At 42.1% G+C, this 21,918-nt stretch overlaps 1 protein-coding gene and 1 pseudogene across 1 annotated transcript; both read left to right on the forward strand.

Annotated features, from left to right (window-relative positions):
- The first annotated feature begins 4,754 nt into the window (after positions 1 to 4,754).
- LOC118358655 (proteasome subunit beta type-11-like) lies at positions 4,755 to 9,151 on the forward strand (annotated as a pseudogene).
- Positions 9,152 to 10,736: 1,585 nt separating this feature from the next.
- LOC118359063 (proteasome subunit beta type-5-like) lies at positions 10,737 to 21,570 on the forward strand. The gene is made up of 3 exons (XM_035737270.2): positions 10,737 to 11,003; positions 12,115 to 12,421; positions 21,020 to 21,570. Exons 1-3 carry the CDS (start codon positions 10,785 to 10,787, stop codon positions 21,307 to 21,309), a joined length of 816 nt encoding a protein of 271 aa, XP_035593163.1. The 5' UTR covers positions 10,737 to 10,784; the 3' UTR covers positions 21,310 to 21,570.
- Positions 21,571 to 21,918: the final 348 nt, after the last annotated feature.

Here is a 21,918-nt window from a genome sequence, read left to right on the forward strand (position 1 = left end):
GTCTTCACATCAGCTATCGAGAGAGTTATCACCCAGTCATCCAATACAGCTGGTGCTCTTGTGCATGCTTCAGTGTTGCTTGCCTCGAAGCGAACATAAAAGGCATTTAGCTCGTCTGGTAGGCTTGCATCACTGGGCAGCTCGCGTTTGGGTTTCCCTTTGTAGTCTGTAATAGTTTTCAAGCCCTGTCACATCCAACGAGCATCAGAGCCGGTGTAGTAGGATTCAATCTTAATCCTGTATTTACGCTTTGCTTGTTTGATGGTTCGTCGGAGGGCATAGCAGGATTTCTTATAAGCGTCCAGATTAGTGTCCCACGCCTTGAATGTGGAAGATCTAGCGTTTAGCTCGATGCGGATGTTGCCTGTAATCCTTGGATTCTGGTTGGGATATGTACGTATGGTCACTGTGGGGATGACGTCATCGATGCACTTATTGAAGAAGCCGACGACTGAGGTGGTACTCCTCAATGCCATTGGATGAATCCCAGAACATATTCCATCCAGTCTGTGTTTGCAAAACAGTCCTGTAGCATGGGATCCGAGTCATCTGACCACTTCTGTCTTGAGCGTGTCACTGGTACTTCCTGCTTTAGTTTTTGCTTGTAAGCAGGAATCAGGAGGATAGAATTATGGTGAGATTTGCCAAATGGAGGGCGGGGGAGTAAAGGTGGTCTAGAGTCTCTGAGTGTGGAGTAAAGGTGGTATCAATATTTTTTCCCTCTGTTTGCACAAGTGACATGCTGGTAAAAATGTGGTAAAACTGATTTAAGTTTGCCTGCATTAAAGTCCCCGGCCACTAGGAGCGCCTCTTCTGGATGAGCATTTTCTTGTTTACTTATGGCCTTATAGAGTTGGTTGAGTGCGGTCTTAGTGCCAGCATCGGTCTGTGGTGGTAAATAGACGGCTACGAATAATATAGATGAGAACTCTCTTGGTAGATAGTGTGGTCTACAGCTTATCATAAAGTACTCTACCTCATGCGAGCAATACCTTGAGACTTCTTTAATATTAGACATCACGCACCAGCTGTTATTGACAAAAAGACACATACACCCAGCCCTCATCTTACCAGACGTAGCTTCTTCTCTGTTCTGCCGGTGCATGGAAAATCCCTCCAGCTCTGAATTATCCATGTCGTCGTTCAGCCACGACTCGGTGAAACATAAGATATTACAGTTAATGTCCCGTTGGTAGGGTAATGGTAATCGTAGGTCATCAATTTTATTTTCCAATGATTGCATGTTAGCAAGTAGAACAGATGGCAGTGGGAGTTTACTCGCTCACCTACGGATTCTCAGAAGGCAGCCCAACCTGCGTCCTCTTTTCCTCCGTCTTTTCTTCACGTAAATGACGGGGATCTGGGCCTGTTCCCGGGAAGCAGTTTAACCTTCTCGTCAGACTTGTTAAAAGAAAAAGCTTCTTCCAGTTCGTGGTGAGTAATCGCTGTTCTGATGTCCAGAAGTATTTTCGGTCATAAGAGACGGTAGCAGCAACATTATGTACAAAATAAGTTCAAAAATGAGGTACAACAATGCAAAAAAACCGAACAAAATAGCATAGTTGGTTAGGAGCACATACATCCTGTATGTTGTTGCTGTAGTGTCCCTTGTGGGATTAATAAAGTGTATTCAATTCAATTGTATGGTACCTTAGAGCCTTGTATGGAGAAGTCTAGTCAGATTCATGTCCAGAGAGTCAGAGATGTGTGGGCTCTGAATGCCTGATCTCCCCCCAGACACCACACACACCTGAATTAGGATCTCTCCTAAACAGCAGACATGATGACATGTCCTTTATTAAATCATAAGACATAATGTACATCTCCCATAATGCACGTTGATATCCAATCATACCACGACCTATCGCACAAGGACAGCTTCATCACATTCACAGCCTAGCATAGCATCACAAGTATCAAGTGAGAGCAAAACTCTGACAAATACACAGTGACATCCTATCTTGTGAATCCACAACAAGCTGTCATGCTATGCCTCGCCTGGTTAGTGAGCTGCATCAGAGGAGTGTCATATTCACTGTTCTGATCAACGTGATGGAGGATCTTCTTGTCACACCACCGCACCAGATAGACCCACATAGACACTGTTACCCTGGGGAAAAGGAGATTAATGAGGTCTTACACATTCCATTTCCTGTGTCACTGTCACTGTTCCATGGCTGCCTCAGGGAGGAGATTGAATGGATTTGTGTCATTGTAAACTGTGATTACATCTTGATTAGATCTCAGATTATGCATCCATCCTTAAGCATCCATAAAACACACCCAAGTTTGTCAACTGGTATCATCTTCTACATATGTTTTTTTTTTGCTGATCTTTCAAAGCGTCATTTAAAGCATGTAGACAATAAAGTAAATTTCAATGTGTACATTTTAGTCATTTAGCAGATGCTCTTATCCAGAGTGATTGGTAAAGAAGATGACTCTGACAGGCATGACAGCTCTGCTTCTAGCAACTTTGCAGTATCCATTTTTTTTGTGTGTAATTTTTTTTACACGCATTTGGCTACACCCTCAATAACATCTGATAAATATGTGTATGCGACCAATTAATTATGATTTGATTTACAATTAGTCCATTCACCTTAAGCTAGCTAGGTGGGACAACCACATATCACAGTCATAGTAAGTAAATGTCTCCTAAATAAAGTAGCTATCAGCAAAATAAGAGCTAGTAAGGGGAGAAAGGGTCAAATGAGTGTTCGTTTATGAAAGGCTTTTTTCTTTTTTTAACTGTGTGAAAACTGATCTGCTAAGTGAAATCAAACGTGTAAGTGAAACGAGGTGTCATCCTTGAAAAGAGACACAGATCTTAGCCTACTGTAACTGACCTAAGGAGGTTAATTGGAGTCAGAAACTTTGGATGGCAGATGCTATCATTTTCAAAGTGCTAGTTCATGGACTTTTTTAGTTGAACTTTAAATGAACCCACTGTGTAAGAGGCCACAAAACTGTATAATTAATTTGGCATTATACCGGTTATAACTATTCATGTTGTTGTGAGTCATTCTAGGTGACATTGTCATTACACAAGCAGAGAGCTTGTTGTCCACAAGATTATCCAAATGATCAGCTGCCATGACAATGTAAGGAAGTTTGTCATAAATGTAAATAAATTCTACAATTTCGAGTGAAGTCAGATCCAAACCTGTGTCACGACTCGGAAGTGAAGTCGGTCCCTCTCCTTGTTCGGGCGGCGTTCGGCGGTCGACATCACCGGCCTTCTAGCCATCACCGATCCACTTTTCATTTTCCATTTGTTTTGTCTTTGTTTTCTACACACCTGGTTTTAATTCCCCCCATTACATGTTCATTATTTACCCTCTGGTTTCCCCTATGTTTGTGTGCGTGTTTGTTTTATTGTTAGGCTGTATCTGACGGCTGGTATTATTGTTGCCGGGTTTTGTTGTTACACCCGTTTATTTCATGGTACCGGTATTCTTCCAGCTCCATAGTATTGTGTTTGTACTGGTGTTTTCTTGAATGAAATACCTTGTCCATGCATCTCAGCTCTCCTGCGCCTGACTCCTTTCACCAGTTACCCACAACCTTGACAACCTGGGCTGCTCCACAGTGAGGAGGCGGGTTCTCTCAAGATCTATGTTGATGAAAGTGTGGATCTTGTAAATCACTTCAAAACTCTCTCCAGTGCTAACCAGGGTACCAATGACGTGGATGTCGATTAAGACATCCCCACGCACCTCTCATCTTGAGGGGTTGGGTTAAATATAGAAGACACATTTCAGTTGAATGCATTCAGTTATACAATTGACTAGGTATCCCCCATTCCCTTTACCATTGGGAATGTCAACATATCTACAGTGTCCACAAATCAATGAAAGTAAAATCAAAACATTAGTATACACTACAACTATAAGGACTGAGGACACCATGTTTAACCAAATAATATGTCAGTGCTTTTTTCTTGTCTCAATTCATGGTGAAAGAGAGCATCTCTCTGTTTGGGTTGATCTGTGACCCACTAGAACCTTCTCCGGTAAGAGGGGAATAAGGCAACCTCAGACTTACACACACGGATACTTTATTGACACACACACACACTGATAAAATGAACATGGAAAGGTAGTGGCATGGTAGTGGTTCTGAAACAGGAGAAACAGGTAATGAATGCACTATATACAGTTTTTTTTAATAAGGGAAGGACTGTATGAAAATGTACATACTACCGGCACATATTCCAACACAGCTATAAACAAAGGCAGCATACAGCAATAGTAAGAACAAACTACGAAGAACAATATGCAAATGGAACACAAATCACTTTGTGCACGCACAAGTTCAGAGATACCAGTCCAGCTGTTGTTGTGCAGGATAGAGATGAGCTTGCTGCTCTCTCTGTGACTGCTTGAAGGAGACAGAAAGATAACTGCCTTTGATTGGCTGATCCCACTGTGTGATAAGACCCCTGGCAACCATGACCTCCTAGCAAACAATCGGTTTGGTTAGGACCAGAGGTGTGAAGGGCCAGTTTACGACCTTTAGCCTAGCCTGCTTTGCTCCAGAGGGGGTGGGGAGCCTACTGCGCGAGTTAGAAAGTTGCAGAGTTTGTGTCCCTGAGAGTGGGCTGTGAGATGGTGTGCAGAGAGCCTCTGGTAGGAACACATGGGAACCTTAAACTGTTCAAAGTACAAGTGACAGCCAGGTGAGTTTAATTGAAACACACATATACAAAAACATGATTGGTTGATTTAGACATGACCGGACTCATGTGGGCAATGGCGGACTCTGCCTCTGGTCAGCTGCCACCTCAGATCAGCCATCCACGAAGGACACCCAGGGTAAGTCTGGCTGGACTCTTAGAGGGCGGTACTGCCTGGAGCACCTTGAATGACCTCACCAGGGACCCATGGTATGTGCTGTTGGTCCCATTGCCTTTGTCTCTATTGCCTTGGTCAAGGTGGTCCAACCAGGCTCCTCAAACCATCACATTACGAACGTCCAATGTGTGCCTGATGAAGAAGTCCTCTCTGTAGGCCATGTCTGGAGGGAATGTGAGCTTCTGAATGTGTTCCATCTCCTCTTGAAGACCCGGACTCCTGTCTTGGTTTGTGTGGAGACCACCACCTCCACTTCCACCTCATAGGCCCTGGAGCACTGGTACCTAACTCGGACCACTGAGCCATCTGTCATGTCTGGGGCCTAGTCAAACTGTATGGAATCATCATGCAGCACTGTACTCTCTCCAGCTGGGGGTGAGGACGTAGATGTGGTGTGGGATGAAGACTCACATAGTGACTGGGGGTATGTCCATCATATGCTCGCTTGGTGTTCAGAAGGCCTCTCCTTGAATGGTCTGTTATAACAAACTATAATACATGGGTATGATCCTTTATCAAACCAAGAGAAATAATGAGTAAAGCCTCAGGACTTTTCCTCACTTAGTATAACTTGTTTGTAAGATTCATTCTGAGATGCCTCTGGCACTGGTGACTAGCAGTGTGTGGCTGGAATATAATCTATTTTGTTAGAATTTTTAACACTGGTAAGACACATATGCATTCAGATTTAAATTGATGAACAGTGCCAGAAGCATAGTGGGCCTAGTATGGTATCTACATATTAAACATCATATGTTGAACAAATATCATATTTTAAACAAGTGACACTTAATAACCAGGAGCTTAATGCGACATTTGTGGATATACTGTAAGTTGTGAGGAAAATAAAGTGATGTGTGGATGTAGCCTGTGAGCATAATGATAGGAATAGCTGTAATACACACACACAAGCCAAATATTTACACACGTTTGCAACTAATTTAAATAGACTACCCAGAAATTGTTTGCATTCTTCAGGTTTAAAATTGCCTATGGACTAATCACTATACCGCATTTGAATTATATTAGATAGTCAATCATTTGTATTTCTTACCAGCAAGAACAAAATTACAACAGTGATAGCATATCCACAAGGGTTACAACTTTTAAAAATGTTCATTTTCAAGAGTGCACTTCATGCAATTCTTGACATTCTGTCTTCCCAAATTTGTTCCAGGACTGAATCGAATGTTATTAAATTCACAATCAATTTGGGGTTAGAATTCATTGAACTTAAAATAATGTGATATTTTTGGGGGCCAAATGCAGCTGTCTGTAGCCTTGTCTCTACTCATCAGTTCAGTGAGACAGGTGGAGTTATACGGTGCCACCTGTTCTGCAAGTCTATTGTAGTATATGCAGTGCCAGGTAGGCTACCTGACTTTTACTTTTGCAGAGAACACCTGGGCAGAGAGCAACATTTGCATATTCATAGAATTAATCATAGAAATAAAAATGAAAAGAATGGGCTTGGAAGCTCTAACCCTGGCAATTTGACGGGTACACTCATGGGCAAACTCACAATGGCTGCCTGGCATTATTATGTGAACTGATGGGGCTCATGCAATGGAAAGTATTTTTTATAATGTCAGTTGAGTTGACTCAAAAAAATCCCAGCACAGATTGAAAGGTACACTTCCTGCTTTTACTTCCTGTCATAAGTACACTCAAAATAGCTGCCAGTCCATTGCAATCATTGGCTTAAATAGAGACGCCTTTTCTATTCATTACATTTTTATGGAATGATTGCGATAGTCTGGTTGCCTGGTTACCAAATCACAACCCTCTGGTGAAATGCCAAGCCCACTAATGTTTCCTGTATGGTAACAAAAAAAAAGTCTAAAGGGGATCCTTGGCAAAGGTGGACGTCCCGACTCGGAAGTCATCCGATGACTGTATGTGAATAGTAGTCAGGGGAGAATGACTGCCACCTCTCATTGAAGCCACGAGGTTCAAGGCCAACAGCTGTACTGCAGGAATTGTTTGCAGAAAACAGGATCCCTTATTATAGTGAATGGGAAAACGGCAATCTTCGTGGTCATTCTTCGTGTAATAAATATATGTTTCGAAGTCAATCACGGTGCCAATAATTGTTTCAATTACACCAGATGTATGCCCTTGAACCGACTACTTTAAAATCGCACACAGAAGAGGTTACAAGGATAATTGTGTTGCTAATGGCAGCCTGAAGAACAGTGTTGGCCTTCAACAGCGGAGTCAATCACCACCTTCCGGAGACACCTGAAACCCCACCTCTTCAAGGAATACCTAGGATAGGGTAAGTAAGGGTAAGTAATCCTTCTCACCCTCCCCCCTTCTCCCCCAAAAAAAAAAAAAAGATTTAGATGCAAGTGGCTGTTCCACTGGATGTCATAAGGTGTATGCACCAATTTGTAAGTCGCTCTGGATAAGAGCGTCTGCTAAATGACTTAAATGTAAATGTAAATGTAACTTCAGCTACTCAATGAGATGGCAGCACTGATCTAGCCTGCAACTAAATTATCCTAATAACTTCTCTGTGTGCCATTTTAAAATAATCAGTTCAAGGACATACATTTGCTGTAATATAAGCAATTATTGCTACCATGATTGTCTTAAAAAATATACAATTATTTACATGAATATTGACCACGAATATTGCCATTTTTCCATTCACTATAACGGGGATCCTGTTTTCTGCAAACAATGCCTGCAGAACCGCGGTCATTCTTGAACTTCATGGCTTCAATGAGGGGGCAGTCGTTCTCCCCTGGAAATCACCTCATTGAAGTTGAAATTTAAAATGGTTAAAGTAAGGGGGTTTGGTAAGGGTTAGGGTAAAGTTTAGGGTTTAGGAAGGGAATTTCACAAGGATTCCGGATAGCACTAATCCACCGATTTTAAATTCAGGATGAGTCATCAGGCAAATAGTCTGCCTCTGTACACAGGCCAATGTGCAGCCTACTTTTTAAACACAGGTGTGCATGTTGAATGCTCACCAATAGGGAGATAGATAGTGTCTGTAGTTCAGTCTAATTTCATAAATCTAAATCAACACAGCATACCAATATGATTTATGAGACAGGTATCATGTTCAGGCACAGTTTTAGATGACTGACGTGGTTTACTCCATATTTAATGCACTCCGGTAATGAGGTAACGTAATGCTATTGATATCGCGCTACTTGTTAAGACAGTACAACTGAGGGATCATTTACTATGTAAAAATTATACTTTTTATTACATTTAGATCAGTGCATCCCCACTCTCAGAGACAAACAGACCTCGACTGACTCTCAAAGACTAAAAACATTAGAATCAATAATTGACATTGGAGAGGAAATAAATTATCAATAAATAAGTTATTTTACATATTAACGGACCCATTTTTTCAATGGCATTACAGGATCTGTATCGTTTCAAGGACTCTTTTCTTGCCTCCAGATGAACATTTTCAGCTTCACTTCGAATAGACCAGGAAAACACCTACTTGCATTTTGGGAAGAGAACCAGAGATACAACAAGCAGTGACTTGTTGTGGAGCTACAGTTGAAGCCCACTGCATCTTTGTATTGATACCTCAGTGAAAGCCCCATACAGTTTGGCCAAATCAACCCAAACATTGCACCAAACCCCATCACGTCTGTCGACTGTGCCCTCTGGAGAAGGATTCTGACTCAGGAACTCCGGCTCTACCAGCTTCGCTATGCAAGGAGACTGTCCACAGCTGGTGCTGCCAAGCTGCTAACCCACATGATGCAGCCGTAAAGGGCACTGAGCTGTGTGTGGCGGCCACTCTGTGTGGCTGTGATGGAAGAGAGGTGGATGGGTCAGGAGAAAAGATCAATGATGGGGAGTGAAACAGATGATCAGGCAAAGACAGCTGCAAGTGAACCAATCTCTCAAACAGGGGGAGTGGCTAAGAGGCAGTGGCTCTCACCAGCCATGAGTAGGCAGCACTGTTCAAGTTTCACATTGTTTATTTAAGTTAAGTGCACAAGTACAGTGAAATGTCTGCTGGAGGTAGAGGTAGGCAGGTGCTCTCTGGCCCAAGCCTGTAAATATGTCTGCAGTGACGGGACATGGCTGCAGGGAAAGCTGTTCTCTGTGGGTTCCAGCTCACCCTATGCCTACTGTGTGCAGGATGGAGGGTTGTGGTGGAGGAACTACTCTCACTGGCCAGGGAGGCTGCGTACATGGCCACACATAGAGACGTAAACTCTGGTAACTTTGTGGATGTGTACCATGTCACCTCACATGGGTGAACTTGCACGGATAGAGAGGAGCTCAGAGCGGAGTATTACAGAGAGAAGGAGAGAGAAAGAGGGAAGGTAAGGACAGAGGAGGGACAGAGAGGGGGAAAGGGATGAGGAGATCGGTAGTTAGGGTAATAAAGAAGGCTAGTGTGAGGAGAGAGAATCTTAGCAGAAGAAAGAAAATAAGAAATGTATATGAGCCAATAATTGCAGCCTTTTAGAGTATTACTGAAATGAAATGTTAGACTACATTAATGTTCATCATTTTTATAAACATCAGAGGTCATGATTTAATTTACTTTAAAAACCTTTTGGACCCGCTTGAAAGTATAATAACAACATTATTCACCATTTGTAACCTAGGAAATCACATTTTAGACTTAGATTAGCTAGAAGTACGTGATTTAGAGTACTTGATTTTATCAGTCTCGGAAAACTGTGACAGAGTTAAGAAAATATTTTATTTCTGATAAGTAATTTTTCTGAGAAGTCATTGATGAATGCAAGATGTCCTGGGACTGCAGAAAGAAAGTTGGGCCACAAGCACAACCTGGTCCTCAGATGTCCCTGGACTGCAGAGCAGAAGTTGGGCCACATCCAGGTCCTAAACTTGCGTCTGCCCCCTTCCCCCTCATCAATGAGACAAACATGGGGAGTCTGCGGTAAAGCTGAAGGATTTCCCTTGGGGTCGGCTCAGGTTGCATGAGGATGAGCAGGCCTTCTCCATGTCATAACACATGGTGGAGGCTTGGCACTTGTCCCTGGGCCCTGTCATAGAGGAAAACATGGGAAATCTGTGGTAAGGCTCATAGAGGTTCTCAAGGAAGCTCACCTCTGAGGTTGGCTCATCTCCCTTGTCCATATCTCTCCGCATGCTGGAGACTCAGCGCTGGCGGTGGGGTGAAGGAGGCGCTATCTGCCAAGGGAAGTAAGTCCAGGACGTCTCTGCTGGGTACGCCGGCTCATCAAAGGACATCCATGGTTCCTTGGGGTAGTAGGGTTGAGACTTCCAAGACTCAACAGAGTCAGCAGCAGACAGGTAATCTCTGAAACCTTCCTGATATTTGTCTTTGACATCTTTGTTTGCTTTAGCAGTTCTCTGTCTTTTACTGTATGTGCATGGACTCCATCTTGTCTGTGAAGTAACCACACATCAAAAAGCTGTATCGCCACAAGAATGTTGCACTGACACCTTTCCTCTTCATAGTGAAAATTGAAAGTTATTGGAATGACAAGTTTCTTGTCTTTAGAAAATTAGACCTTAGCAGCATAATTGCCATAAACCAACACTGCTTTTATGACATTATTATGACATTAGAATTGTGATGGCATTCATTGTTTAAGTATACTAAGGGAGGTGGTGGGGGGAATCCATTGAAGTGACTATGGGTAAATCTCACTGTGTCCAGACAGAGATCTTTAGTAATATAAAAACGACATGCATCTAACACCGCATCATTGTGAACCATCACATTTTTAAGGGTATTTCTTTATCATAGGTAAGCTAATGTTTACATAAGCCCATAGTGAACTTTTGTAATCGATATTGTGAAGTCGATAATGAACTATTGGAGGACCATCTCGAAGAAAACTGAACGAGGTGCAAAACTGCAAATCTGTGACGCATTTCCTTTACCGGCAAAACTGTTTTGATAACAACGGAAGTGGTATTTTCATCATTCTTAGTTTAAAGATGGCTCTTGCTAATGTGTTGCAGAGTGAGTCAGTAGACTTTTCAAACTATGGTCGCACGTGTCGTGGCTTCACCAGTAGTTTGTATGAAACAGAGTTGGGTTTGGAGTCTGTAGGGGGAGATAACCTCTCTTTCGCTGTGAGAACCGCCTGCTCTGACGAAGATGGGCCAGAAAGAAAGATACGATTCCTTCATGGCACAACCACATTAGCCTTCAAAGTAAGTGTACTCGCTACCAAATATGGTTGATAAATGAAGATGTCCCACTCGGGCCGTTTACCATTGGAAAAGAAAACATCAGTTCCGGTCTGCTTAATGGGTGGTTTTTAGGCACCAAAGCATTAGAGGCTGGTCTGCTTATTTCAGTTCGTTTACTGTACATAAACCAGAAGGAATGAGGGAGTTGGGTGTCTCGCTTCGCCTTTAACCCGTTTGCACGATATGCTAGCTAACAAGTAACCATTGTTTGAGAGCAATTCATCGCGCGCTCACATAACGTTACAAATGGATTCCCCGTTGGCTAGCCATTTAGATATTTATATGGACCATTCATCCAGGCTGTATCACAACCGGCGGTGATTGGGAGTCCCATAAGGCGGCGCACAATTGGCCCAGCGGTGGCCGGTGTAGGCCATAATTGTAAATAAGAATGTGTTCTTAACTGACTTGCCTAGTTAAATAAAGGTTGAATGTACATTTTTTTTGCAGAATATTAAATACATAGTTCCAAAACAAAGCTTTGCCGTACCAACGTGATGTGCATTCCATAACAAGCGCATCTCACCTGTGCTAACTCTTACTGGTCAACTGTGTACGCAATCACATTACCAGTTACCTATAACCCTGCGTAAGTGACCTTAGGCAACTGAAGATATAAACAACACATTAGATGAGCACATAAGCAGGCAAAAATGACTCCTTCATGCCAATGGTCATTTTAGCTAGTCATATAGGCTACTTCTTGTTTAAACTTAGCTAACATTTTTTTCCCCCTTTATTTAATAACTAGGCAAGTAAGTTAAGAACAAATTCTTATTTTCAATGATGGCCGTGGAACAGTGGGTTAACTGCCTGTTCAGGGGCAGAATGGCAGATTTGTACCTTGTCAGCTCGGGGGTTTGAGCTTGCAACCTTCCGGTTACTAGTCCAACGCTCTAAACACTAGGCGACCCTGCCGCCCCCAGGGTTGCTTTAAAGGGTTGCTAGTTATTCTGAAAATAACTTTAAACAATGACACCTGAAATAATCAAGTCTAGGGTTATATAGGCCTAGCTATTACCCCTTGGCTAGCCATTGTCTAACTTCTGTCTTCATGTCCTTTTCCCCACAGTTCCAGCATGGTGTGATCGTGGCGGTGGACTCCAGGGCTACAGCAGGCGCCTACATCGCCTCCCAGACAGTGAAGAAGGTGATAGAGATCAACCCCTACCTGTTGGGCACAATGGCTGGAGGGGCTGCTGACTGCAGCTTCTGGGAGCGCCTGCTGGCCCGCCAGTGCCGCGTCTACGAGCTCCGCAACAAGGAGCGCATCTCTGTGGCAGCCGCCTCCAAGCTACTGGCCAACATGGTGTACCAGTACAAAGGCATGGGCCTCAGCATGGGAACCATGGTGTGTGGCTGGGACAAGACTGGACCAGGTATGGATGTGATATGATGCTGTATAACTGGCGTCAATGTGCTAGTTTAGCAGTAATGCTTCTTTCACTGTCCCTGGCCTCTTACTGGCCTCGAACTTGTGATTCTCTGCTTTGCAAACACGTGCTAGCCAGTTGCGTTGCCAAAAAGCTAGCAATTCAGCGACCCGAGTGAAGATATTTGAAGCTGTGGAGTGAGCTTATAGTACGCATAGCCGCGGGAAGTAGTTTGGGGGTGGGGATCCTGGGATTTGTTGGTGGGGGGGTGTGATGCAGAAATATTTTTTCTTTTCTTAACCCACGCTGATGTCTTTGTCATTCCGCTAATATAGGACTAGTAAAGGCCCAGTGCACTACGTTTGTGATCATTTTTTATAATGGAATTGATTTGAATTTGAGTGTTAACCAGCATTTAACTTCAATCTGATCATTTCCTGTACAAAACAGTTAATCTGATAATACTTGTGATATATAAAAATACTTTGATATGTTTTCCAGTTTCTTGAAATACTTTGCAAATGCAACTTATTTCTATGTGTAAACTGAAATGGTCCATTCATTCCTTTTTTACATTTTAGTAGATGTTCTTATCCAGAGCAACTTACAGTAGTGAGTGCATACATTCTCATACTTTTTTGCACTGGTCCCACATGGGAATTGAACCCACAACCCTAGCGTTGCAAGCGCCATGCTCTACCAACTGAGCCACATCATCACAAACCACTTAATAACTGTATTATTTCTCTTCATGCTAATGGAAAGTCTACAGGTATCTAACCTAGATGACCAGCCTATGTACAATACAGTAATGTACATTTACATGAAGCGATTTGTAAGGACGGTAAATTAATACTGCACAAAAAGGGGTTGTTTTCCATGTTATTATATCAATGTAGTTATTTTAATTTGGTGTGGATGTTTTGTCTATGACCATAACTTTGCACCTTTTGATGTAAATGTTTGAGGACAAGGTTTTGTTCTTACTGTATACATTTAGAACGACAATCGCATGACAATTTTTTTTCGGGGGGTGCTGTGGCACCCCTACTTCCTGCTGCTATACTAGTACGGTGTTATCGCTGTTACATCAGAGATTACCATAAACTAGGTGATGAAATGTTGTCTTGAAGACTATGTTAATTTGTTTTGGCTCTAGTGTTCCATATTACATGTGTATTTGCAGGACAAAACAAAAATAAACCAAGCCAAGCATCACAAAGTTCTGCTCGCTAAATTCCTTTTCCACTGGCTCTCACTCAATTGCGTTCCAACCGCTCCCTCTACACATACGTGCTGTGTGCGCCTACAGAAATAAAGGCCTATAAAAAAAATGTATCTATCTGATGGGATACCCAAGCTACATTCCTTGCCAAAAGTTGTGGGCCCATCTCTGATCTAGGCTATTAACCCCCTCCCCCAACATAAACAGTTTCCACACTGACAATATGCAATAACATTAGTTTGATAAAGACAGAGCATATTTTCATCAGAATCATTCAACCTAGGCCTACTCACCAAACTTATGTCATGGCCATAATTCTGTGTAGAATTGTTAATCCATTTAGAAAATTCCCAGGACCAACAGTACAGTAAATCGAATGTCTGTATATCGAAAAGAAGACAGATTTTAGTTTGCAACCCTGAAAAATGTCTTTCAATTTGCCAAATTGCGCCTCATTCCAAATTATCACTCTTTGAGAATAACTGTTCCCGACGCAATAAGCCAATCACTTCACACTCTTCTCTTCTATTCTGTTATATTACATCATATTTTCTTACCATAAAATAGGTGTTTTGACTGTGATAACGGCTCGGGAAATAAGAGCATCTTGTCTGCTAAATTAACAAGGCTATGTCATTGCACAGCCATAGGCTTCTAATCAAGTGCCACACTGCTGAGGTTACTACCTTTTTTGAAGATATAACCAGTTGATATTACAGTTTCAATTAATTAATCTTAAATGGCACTTGTTTTTTTTTTATTGACTGAAAAAAATATATATATATATGATGCGATTACGATTTGTTATCTGTAATGGTTATAAATTAGGCATTGTTGCACACTGTTGGCACATTAACTAACATATTCCTCTCAATTGTACATTTTTAGCTTGACTCATTTTGACGTTATAACTACTTACATCTGCTCCCCCGTAATGTTTTGTCAGCCATCTTTGTTGAAGAAAGCCACCAGAGACGGGTGGCTCGCATCAAATTCATTATTGGAACCACTCGATATGATTGGTCATATAAAAACCTTGGGATCCAAATGCATAATGAGTGCTCTAACTCTCCCTTGTGGTGGTCTGGAGTAATGAAGCTGTGATGCTGGGTACCTCTTAAGTCCCACGGTGTGAACGCGCAACTTTTAAAGGAGGAACCACTATAGATAAATGTGCCATTTTTTTTTCTAGTACGGCCCTCATTCTAAAAGTAGCATTTTTTTTTTTCATTTAATGAGTACTTAACAAAAAAAATCATAGTACTCAAACAGTCAAAGGTCAAAAGCCCATCCTTACACACATGTGTAAGCTGGACAGGGACAACATATAATCCATTCTGTTACACACAGGGGACCAGCCCTAGTCTCTATCAGATCATGCTGTCCTAGACTGCAAAATTAGATAACTAGGGATCTGAATTTTGAATTGCACATGTGAGCCACATAAAGATTGCAGTAGCCTAAATGTCATATTTCCCATGAGTTATGAATGTATGGTACATCCTTCCCCTTAAAAAGGAGAGGTGCATTTCCTCCCTATCACGCTGCATATTAAAGTTGTTGTGACTAAGGAGTGCAGTATAGACTACAATAAGAGATGGGACACACCATAACGACCACAGAACATCAGCCGCATGTCTCTCTCGTCGCGATGTGTTTTGTCCTATATTTTTATTTTTAATCCTAGCCCTCGCACGAGGTCTTTGGTAGGCAGTCATTGTAAATAAGAATTTGTTCTTAACTGACTTGCATAGTTAAATGAGTTAAAAAAAAATTGTCTTTTCATTTCCTGGTGATTCTACATGTTGAATTGCCACCGTCCCTGGACGCTCAGCCGATGATATAACACACACAGCCGTTGGAACCAAAATGCAAAGCGTGTGCAAAGCTGTCATCAAGGCAAAGGATGGCTATCTGAAGAATCTAAAATATATTTTGATTTGTTGAGCACTTGTTTTGGTTACTACATGATTTCAAGTAGAAACCAGGAACCAATACATCAAGTCAGTTAGGAAAGCAAAGGTTAGCTTTTTAAAACATAAATTTGCATCCTGTAGCTCTAACTCCAAAAAGTTCTGGAACACTGTAAAGTCCATGGAGAATAAGAGCATCTCCTCCCAGCTCCCAGGCTGGCTACCCCAACCCCGGCCAACAGCTCTGCACCCCCCGCAGCTACTTGCCCAAGCCTCCCCAGCTTCTCCACCCAAATCCCAATAGTAGATGTTCTGAAAGCGCTGCAAAACCTGGAATTGTACAAATCAGCCGGGCGAGACAATCTGGACACACTCTTTTTAAAATGATCTTCTGCCGTTGTCGCAACCCCTATTACTAGTCTGTTCAACCTCTCTTTCGTATCGTCCGAGATTCCTAAAGATTGGAAAGCTGCCACGGTCATCCCCCTCTTCAAAGGGTGTGATACTCTAGACCCAAACTGTTACAGACCCATATCCATCCTGCCCTGCCTTTTCTAAAGTCTTCGAAAGCCAAGTTAATAAACGTATCATTTCGAATCCCACCATACCGTCTCCACTGTGCAATCTGGTTTCCGAGCTGGTCATGGGTGCACCTCAGCCACGCTCAAGGTTCTAAACCATATCATAACCGCCATCGATAAAAGACAGTACTGTGCAGCCGTCTTCATAGACCTGGCCAAGGTTTTCGACTCTGTCAATCACCGTATTCTTATCGGCAGACTCAACAGCCTTGGTTTCTCAAATGGCTGCATCGGCTGGTTCACCAACTACTTCTCAGATAGAGTTCAGTGTGTCAAATCGGAGGGCCTGTTGTCTGGACCTCTGGCAGTCTTTATGGGGGTACCACAGGGTTCAATTATCGGCCGACTCTCTTCTCTGCATGTATCAATGATGTCGCTCTTGCTGTTGGTGATTCCTTGATCCACCTCTATGCAGACGACACCATTCTGTATACATCTTGCCCTTATTTGGACACTGTTAACAAACCTCCAAACAAGCTTCAATGCCATACAACTCTCCTTCCATGGCCTCCAACTTAAACGCTAATAAAACTAAATGCATGCTCTTCAACAGATCGCTGCCCGCACCCGCCCACCCGACTAGCATCACTACTGCAGTCTCACAGTGCCATCCATTTAGTCAGCTAAGCCCCATAGATCACCCACCACTGCGACCTGTATGCTCTCGTCGGCTGGTCCTCGCTACATATTCGTCGCCAGACCTACTGGCTCCAGGTCATCTATAAGTCTTTGCTAGGTAAAGCCCCGCCTTTTCTCAGCTCACTGGTCACCATAACAACACCCACCCATAGCACGCGCTCCAGCAGATATATCTCACTAGTCATCCCCAAAGCCAACACCTCCTTTGGTCGCCTTTCCTTCCAGTTCTATGCTGCCAATGACTGGAACGAATTGCAAAAATCACTGAAGTTGGAGACTTATATCTCCTTCACTAACTTTAAGCATCAGTTATCTGAGCAGCTAACAGATCACTGCAGCGGTACATAGCCCAACCAACTACCTACCTCATCCCCATATTGTTTCTATTTACTTTTTTTCTCTTTAACACACCAGTATTTTTACTTGCATATCATCATCTGCACATCTATCACTCCAGTGTTCATTTGCTAAATTGTAATTACTTTGCTACTATGGCCTATTTATTGCCTTACCTCCTTACTCTATTTGCACACACTTTATATTGATTTCTCTATTGTTATTGACTGTACTTTTGTTCATTCTATGTGTAACTCTGTGTTGTGTTTTTTTGTCGCACTGCTTTGCTTTATCTTGGCCAGGTCGCAGTTGTAAATGAGAACTTGTTCTCAATTAGCTTACCTGGTTAAAGGTGAAATAAAACAAATGTGCTATTTCATAGTTTTGATGTCATTATTATTCTACAATATAGTAAAAATAAAGTAAAAAACCCTTGAATGTGTGTTCTAAAACTTTTGACCGGTAGTGTATATAGGTTTTTAATATGTATAAACAAAATATGCTTCTTTAGGGGTTCATACACAATATCATATTTTTTTATTGTCACGTCATACATTTAATTATTTGCATGTATTTTACCTTGTGCTCACGTCGCTCTGCTTCCTAAAATAAGGTCGCTCCCCCAATTTATATAATACCAACTTTTGCACCTCATTGGATTGGGTACAGACTAGAGGTCGACTGATTATGATTTTTGGACGACCAAAAAAAGCCGATGCCGATTAATCGGCCGATTTTAAAATATAACAAATACAAATATGTATATATTTTTTTGTAAATGTATTTATTTATTTGTAATAATGACCATTACAACAATACGGAATGACACTTTTATTTTACCTTAATACATCGATCAAATCAATTTAGTCGCAAATAATAATGAAACATGTTCAATTTGTTTTATATAATGCAAAAACAAAGTGTTGGAGAAGAAAGTAAAAGTGCAATATGTGCCAGGAACCAGGAACACATCGACAACAGCCACCCTCGAAGCATCATTACCCATCGCTCCACAAAAGCCTTGCAGGGCAAGGGGAACAGCTACTCCAAGTCTTAGAGCGAGTGATGTTTGAAATGCTTTTAGCGCGCACCCCGCTAACTAGCCATTTCACATTGGTTACACCAGCCTAATCTCGGGAGTTGATAGGCTTGAAGTCATAAACAGCACAATACTTGAAGCATTGCGAAGAGCTTGTGCTGTTTGAATGAATGCTTATGAGCCTGCTGCCGCTCAATCAGACTGCTCTATCAAATATCAAATCATAGGCATAATAATAACACAGAAATACAAGCCGTAGGTCATTAATATGGTCAAATCCGGAAACTATCATTTAGAAAACAAAATGTTTGTTCTTTCAGTAAAATACGGAACCGTTCTGTATTTTATCTAACAGATGGCATCCCTAAGTCTAAATGTTGCTGTTACATTGTACAACCTTCAATGTTATGTCATAATTATGTGCAATTCTGGCAAATTAATTACGGCTTTTGTTAGGAATAAATGGACTTCACCCAGTTCGCAACGTGCCAGGCGGCCCAAACTGCTGCATATACAGTGGGGCAAAAAAATCAGCCACCAATTGTGCAAGTTCTCCCACTTAAAAAGATGAGGCCTGTAATTTTCATCATAGGTACATTTCAACTATGACAGACAAAATGAGAAAAAAAAATCCAGGAAATCACATTGTAGGATTTTTAATGAATTTATTTGCAAATTATGGTGGAAAATATGTATTTGGTCAATAACAAAAGTTTATCTCAATACTTTGTTATATACCCTTTGTTGGCAATGACAGAGGTCAAACGTGTTCTGTAAGTCTTCACAAGGTTTTCACACACTGTTACTGGTATTTTGGCCCATTCCTCCATGCAGATCTCCTCTAGAGCAATGATGTTTTGAGGCTGTTGTTGGGCAACACAGACTTTCAACTCCCTCCAAAGATGTTCTATGGGGTTGAGATCTGGAGACTGGCTAGGCCACTCCAAGACCTTGAAATGCTTCTTACGAAGCCACTCCTTCGTTGCCCGGGCGGTGTGTTTGGGATCATTGTCATGCTGAAAGACCCAGCCACGTTTCATCTTCAATGCCCTTGCTGATGGAAGGAGGTTTTCACTCAAAATCTCACGATACATGGCCCCATTCATTCTTTCCTTTACACGGATCAGTCGTCCTGGTCCCTTTGCAGAAAAACAGCCCCAAAGCATGATGTTTCCACCCCCATGCTTCACAGTAGGTATGGTGTTCTTTGGATACAACTCAGCATTCTTTGTCCTCAATTTTTGAGTTGAGTTTTTACCAAGAAGTTATATTTTGGTTTCATCTGACCATATGACATTCTCCCAATCTTCTTCTGGATCATCCAAATGCTCGCTAGCAAACTTCAGACGGGCCTGGACATGTACTGGCTTAAGCAGGGGGACACATCTGGCACTGCAGGATTTGAGTCCCTGGCGGCGTAGTGTGTTACTGATGGTAGGCTTTGTTACTTTGGTCCCAGCTCTCTGCAGGTCACTCACTAGGTCCCCCCGTGTGGTTCTGGGATTTTTACTCATCGTTCTTGTGATCATTTTGATCCCACCAGATCTTGCGTGGAGCCCCAGATCAAGGGAGATTATCAGTGGTCTTGTATGTCTTCCATTTCCTAATAATTGCTCCCACAGTTGATTTCTTCAAACCACGCTGCTTACCTATTGCAGATTCAGTCTTCCCAGCCTGGTGCAGGTCTACAATTTTGTTTCTGGTGTCCTTTGACAGCTCTTTGGTCTTGGCCATAGTGGAGTTTGGAGTGTGACTGTTTGAGGTTGTGGACAGGTGTCTTTTATACTGATAACAAGTTCAAACAGGTGCCATTAATACAGGTAACGAGTGGAGGACAGAGGAGCCTCTTAAAGAAGAAGTTACTGGTCTGTGAGAGCCAGAAATCTTGCTTGTTTGTAGGTGACCAAATACTTATTTTCCACCATAATTTGCAAATAAATTCATTAAAAATCCTACAATGTGATTTTCTGGATTTTTTTTCTCGTTTTTTTCTGTCATAGTTGAAGTGTACCTATGATGAAAATTACAGGCCTCTTTTAAGTGGGAGAACTTGCACAATTGGTGGCTGACTAAATACTTTTTTGCCCCACTGTACCCTGACTGCTTGCACGGAACGCAAGAGAAGTGACAATTTCCCCTAGTTATAAGAAATTCATGTTAGCAGGCAATATTAACGAAATATGCAGGTTTAAAAATGTATACTTGTGTATTGATTTTTTTTTTAAAGGCATTGATGTTTATGGTTAGGTACATTGGTGCAACGATAGTGCTTTTTTCGCAAATGCGCTTGTTAAATCATCACCCGTTTGTCGAAGTAGGCTGTGATTCAATGAGAAATTAACAGGCACTGCATCGATTATATGCAACGCAGAACACGCTAGATAAACTAGTAATATCATCAACCATGTGTAGTTAACTAGTGATTATGTTAAGATTGATTGTTTTTTTTATAAGATAAGTTTAATGCTACGTAGCAACTTACCTTGGCTTCTTGCTGCCTTCGCAAAAACGAATCCCCGAGATGACAAGTTAAAAATCTGTCGTTCTGCCCCTGAACAAGGCAGTTAACCCTCCGTTCCTAGGCCGTCATTGAAAATAAGAATGTGTTCTTAACTGACTTGCCTAGTTAAATAAAGGTGTAAAAAAAAAAAAAAAATCGGCAAATGGGTGTCCAAAAATACAGATTACCGATTGTTATGAAATCGGCCATAATTAATCGGTCGACCTCTAGTACAGACATTATTGTCATGTGTAGGAATACAAACAAAAATATATGGAGGGGTGTGAGGGGCAAAACTTTTTTTTTTCTGTTGCCTGAGGGCACCGATGTAGTAGTAAAGGGTTAACATTTCACCTTCTAACGCCTTCCAGGCCTCTACTACGTGGACTCTGAGGGGAACCGTGTGTGTGGGGACCTGTTTGCTGTGGGCTCTGGCTCCATGTACGCGTATGGCATCGTGGACAGCGGTCTGAAGCAGAAGGACCTGACTGTGGAGGAGGCCTGTGATCTGGGTTGCAGGGCCATCTACCAGGCCACTTACCGCGACGCCTACAGTGGAGGACAGGTCAACCTGTACCACGTACACAGTGATGGCTGGAACAGGGTGTCCCAGTCCGATGTCTTAATGCTGCACCAACAGTACCAGGCAGAGAAGGCATAGGAGGGGTAGGGGTAAAGAAAGATAGCCAGAGGGACCATTCAGTTTTCAAAGTGTTTACACACATCCAAACTTGGCACAGTATCTGGTCTATTGAAAAATGACCTTTTATAGAATATAAGTAGCCTTGCTGTCACTACACGTTCCTTACTGTGCCTGGAATAAAGGGGTGTTCCTTCTGATAAACAGTGGCTTTGCTGACTTAACTCATATTTTTCTTTTGACTGCTCTAAAGTTTTCAATAAATGTTCTCATTCATTCTCATCTTTCTAACGTGTGCTTTTTTTATTGGTAGCAGAGAATTTAACAGACCAGTAATCATTTACAGATCCCATTATTGCCTTGAAGGATTAAGGCAAAGGAGATGCACTACATGACCAAAGGTATGTGGACACCTGCTCGTCGAACATCTCATTCCAATCATGGGCATTAATACGGAGTTGGTTCCCCTTTTGCTGCTATAACAGCCTCCAATCTTCTGGGAAGGCTTTCCACTAAATGCTGGAACATTGCTGCAGGGACTTGGTTCCATTCAGCCACATGCAATAGTGAGGTCGGGCACTGATGTTGGGCGATTAGGCCTGACTCGTAGTCTGTGTCCCAATTCATCCC

The sequence above is a fragment of the Oncorhynchus keta genome, chromosome 26, assembly GCF_023373465.1.
Source record: "Oncorhynchus keta strain PuntledgeMale-10-30-2019 chromosome 26, Oket_V2, whole genome shotgun sequence".
Classification (NCBI taxonomy): domain Eukaryota; kingdom Metazoa; phylum Chordata; class Actinopteri; order Salmoniformes; family Salmonidae; genus Oncorhynchus; species Oncorhynchus keta.

Excerpts from the sequence above, each read along its gene's own strand:
- LOC118359063 (XM_035737270.2), top strand. The coding sequence starts at position 10,785 with ATGGCTCTTGCTAATGTGTTGCAGAGTGAGTCAGTAGACTTTTCAAAC. Across the intron at positions 11,004-12,114 it reads CAACCACATTAGCCTTCAAA|TTCCAGCATGGTGTGATCGT; the intron begins GTAAGTGTACTC and ends TTTTCCCCACAG. Across the intron at positions 12,422-21,019 it reads CTGGGACAAGACTGGACCAG|GCCTCTACTACGTGGACTCT; the intron begins GTATGGATGTGA and ends AACGCCTTCCAG.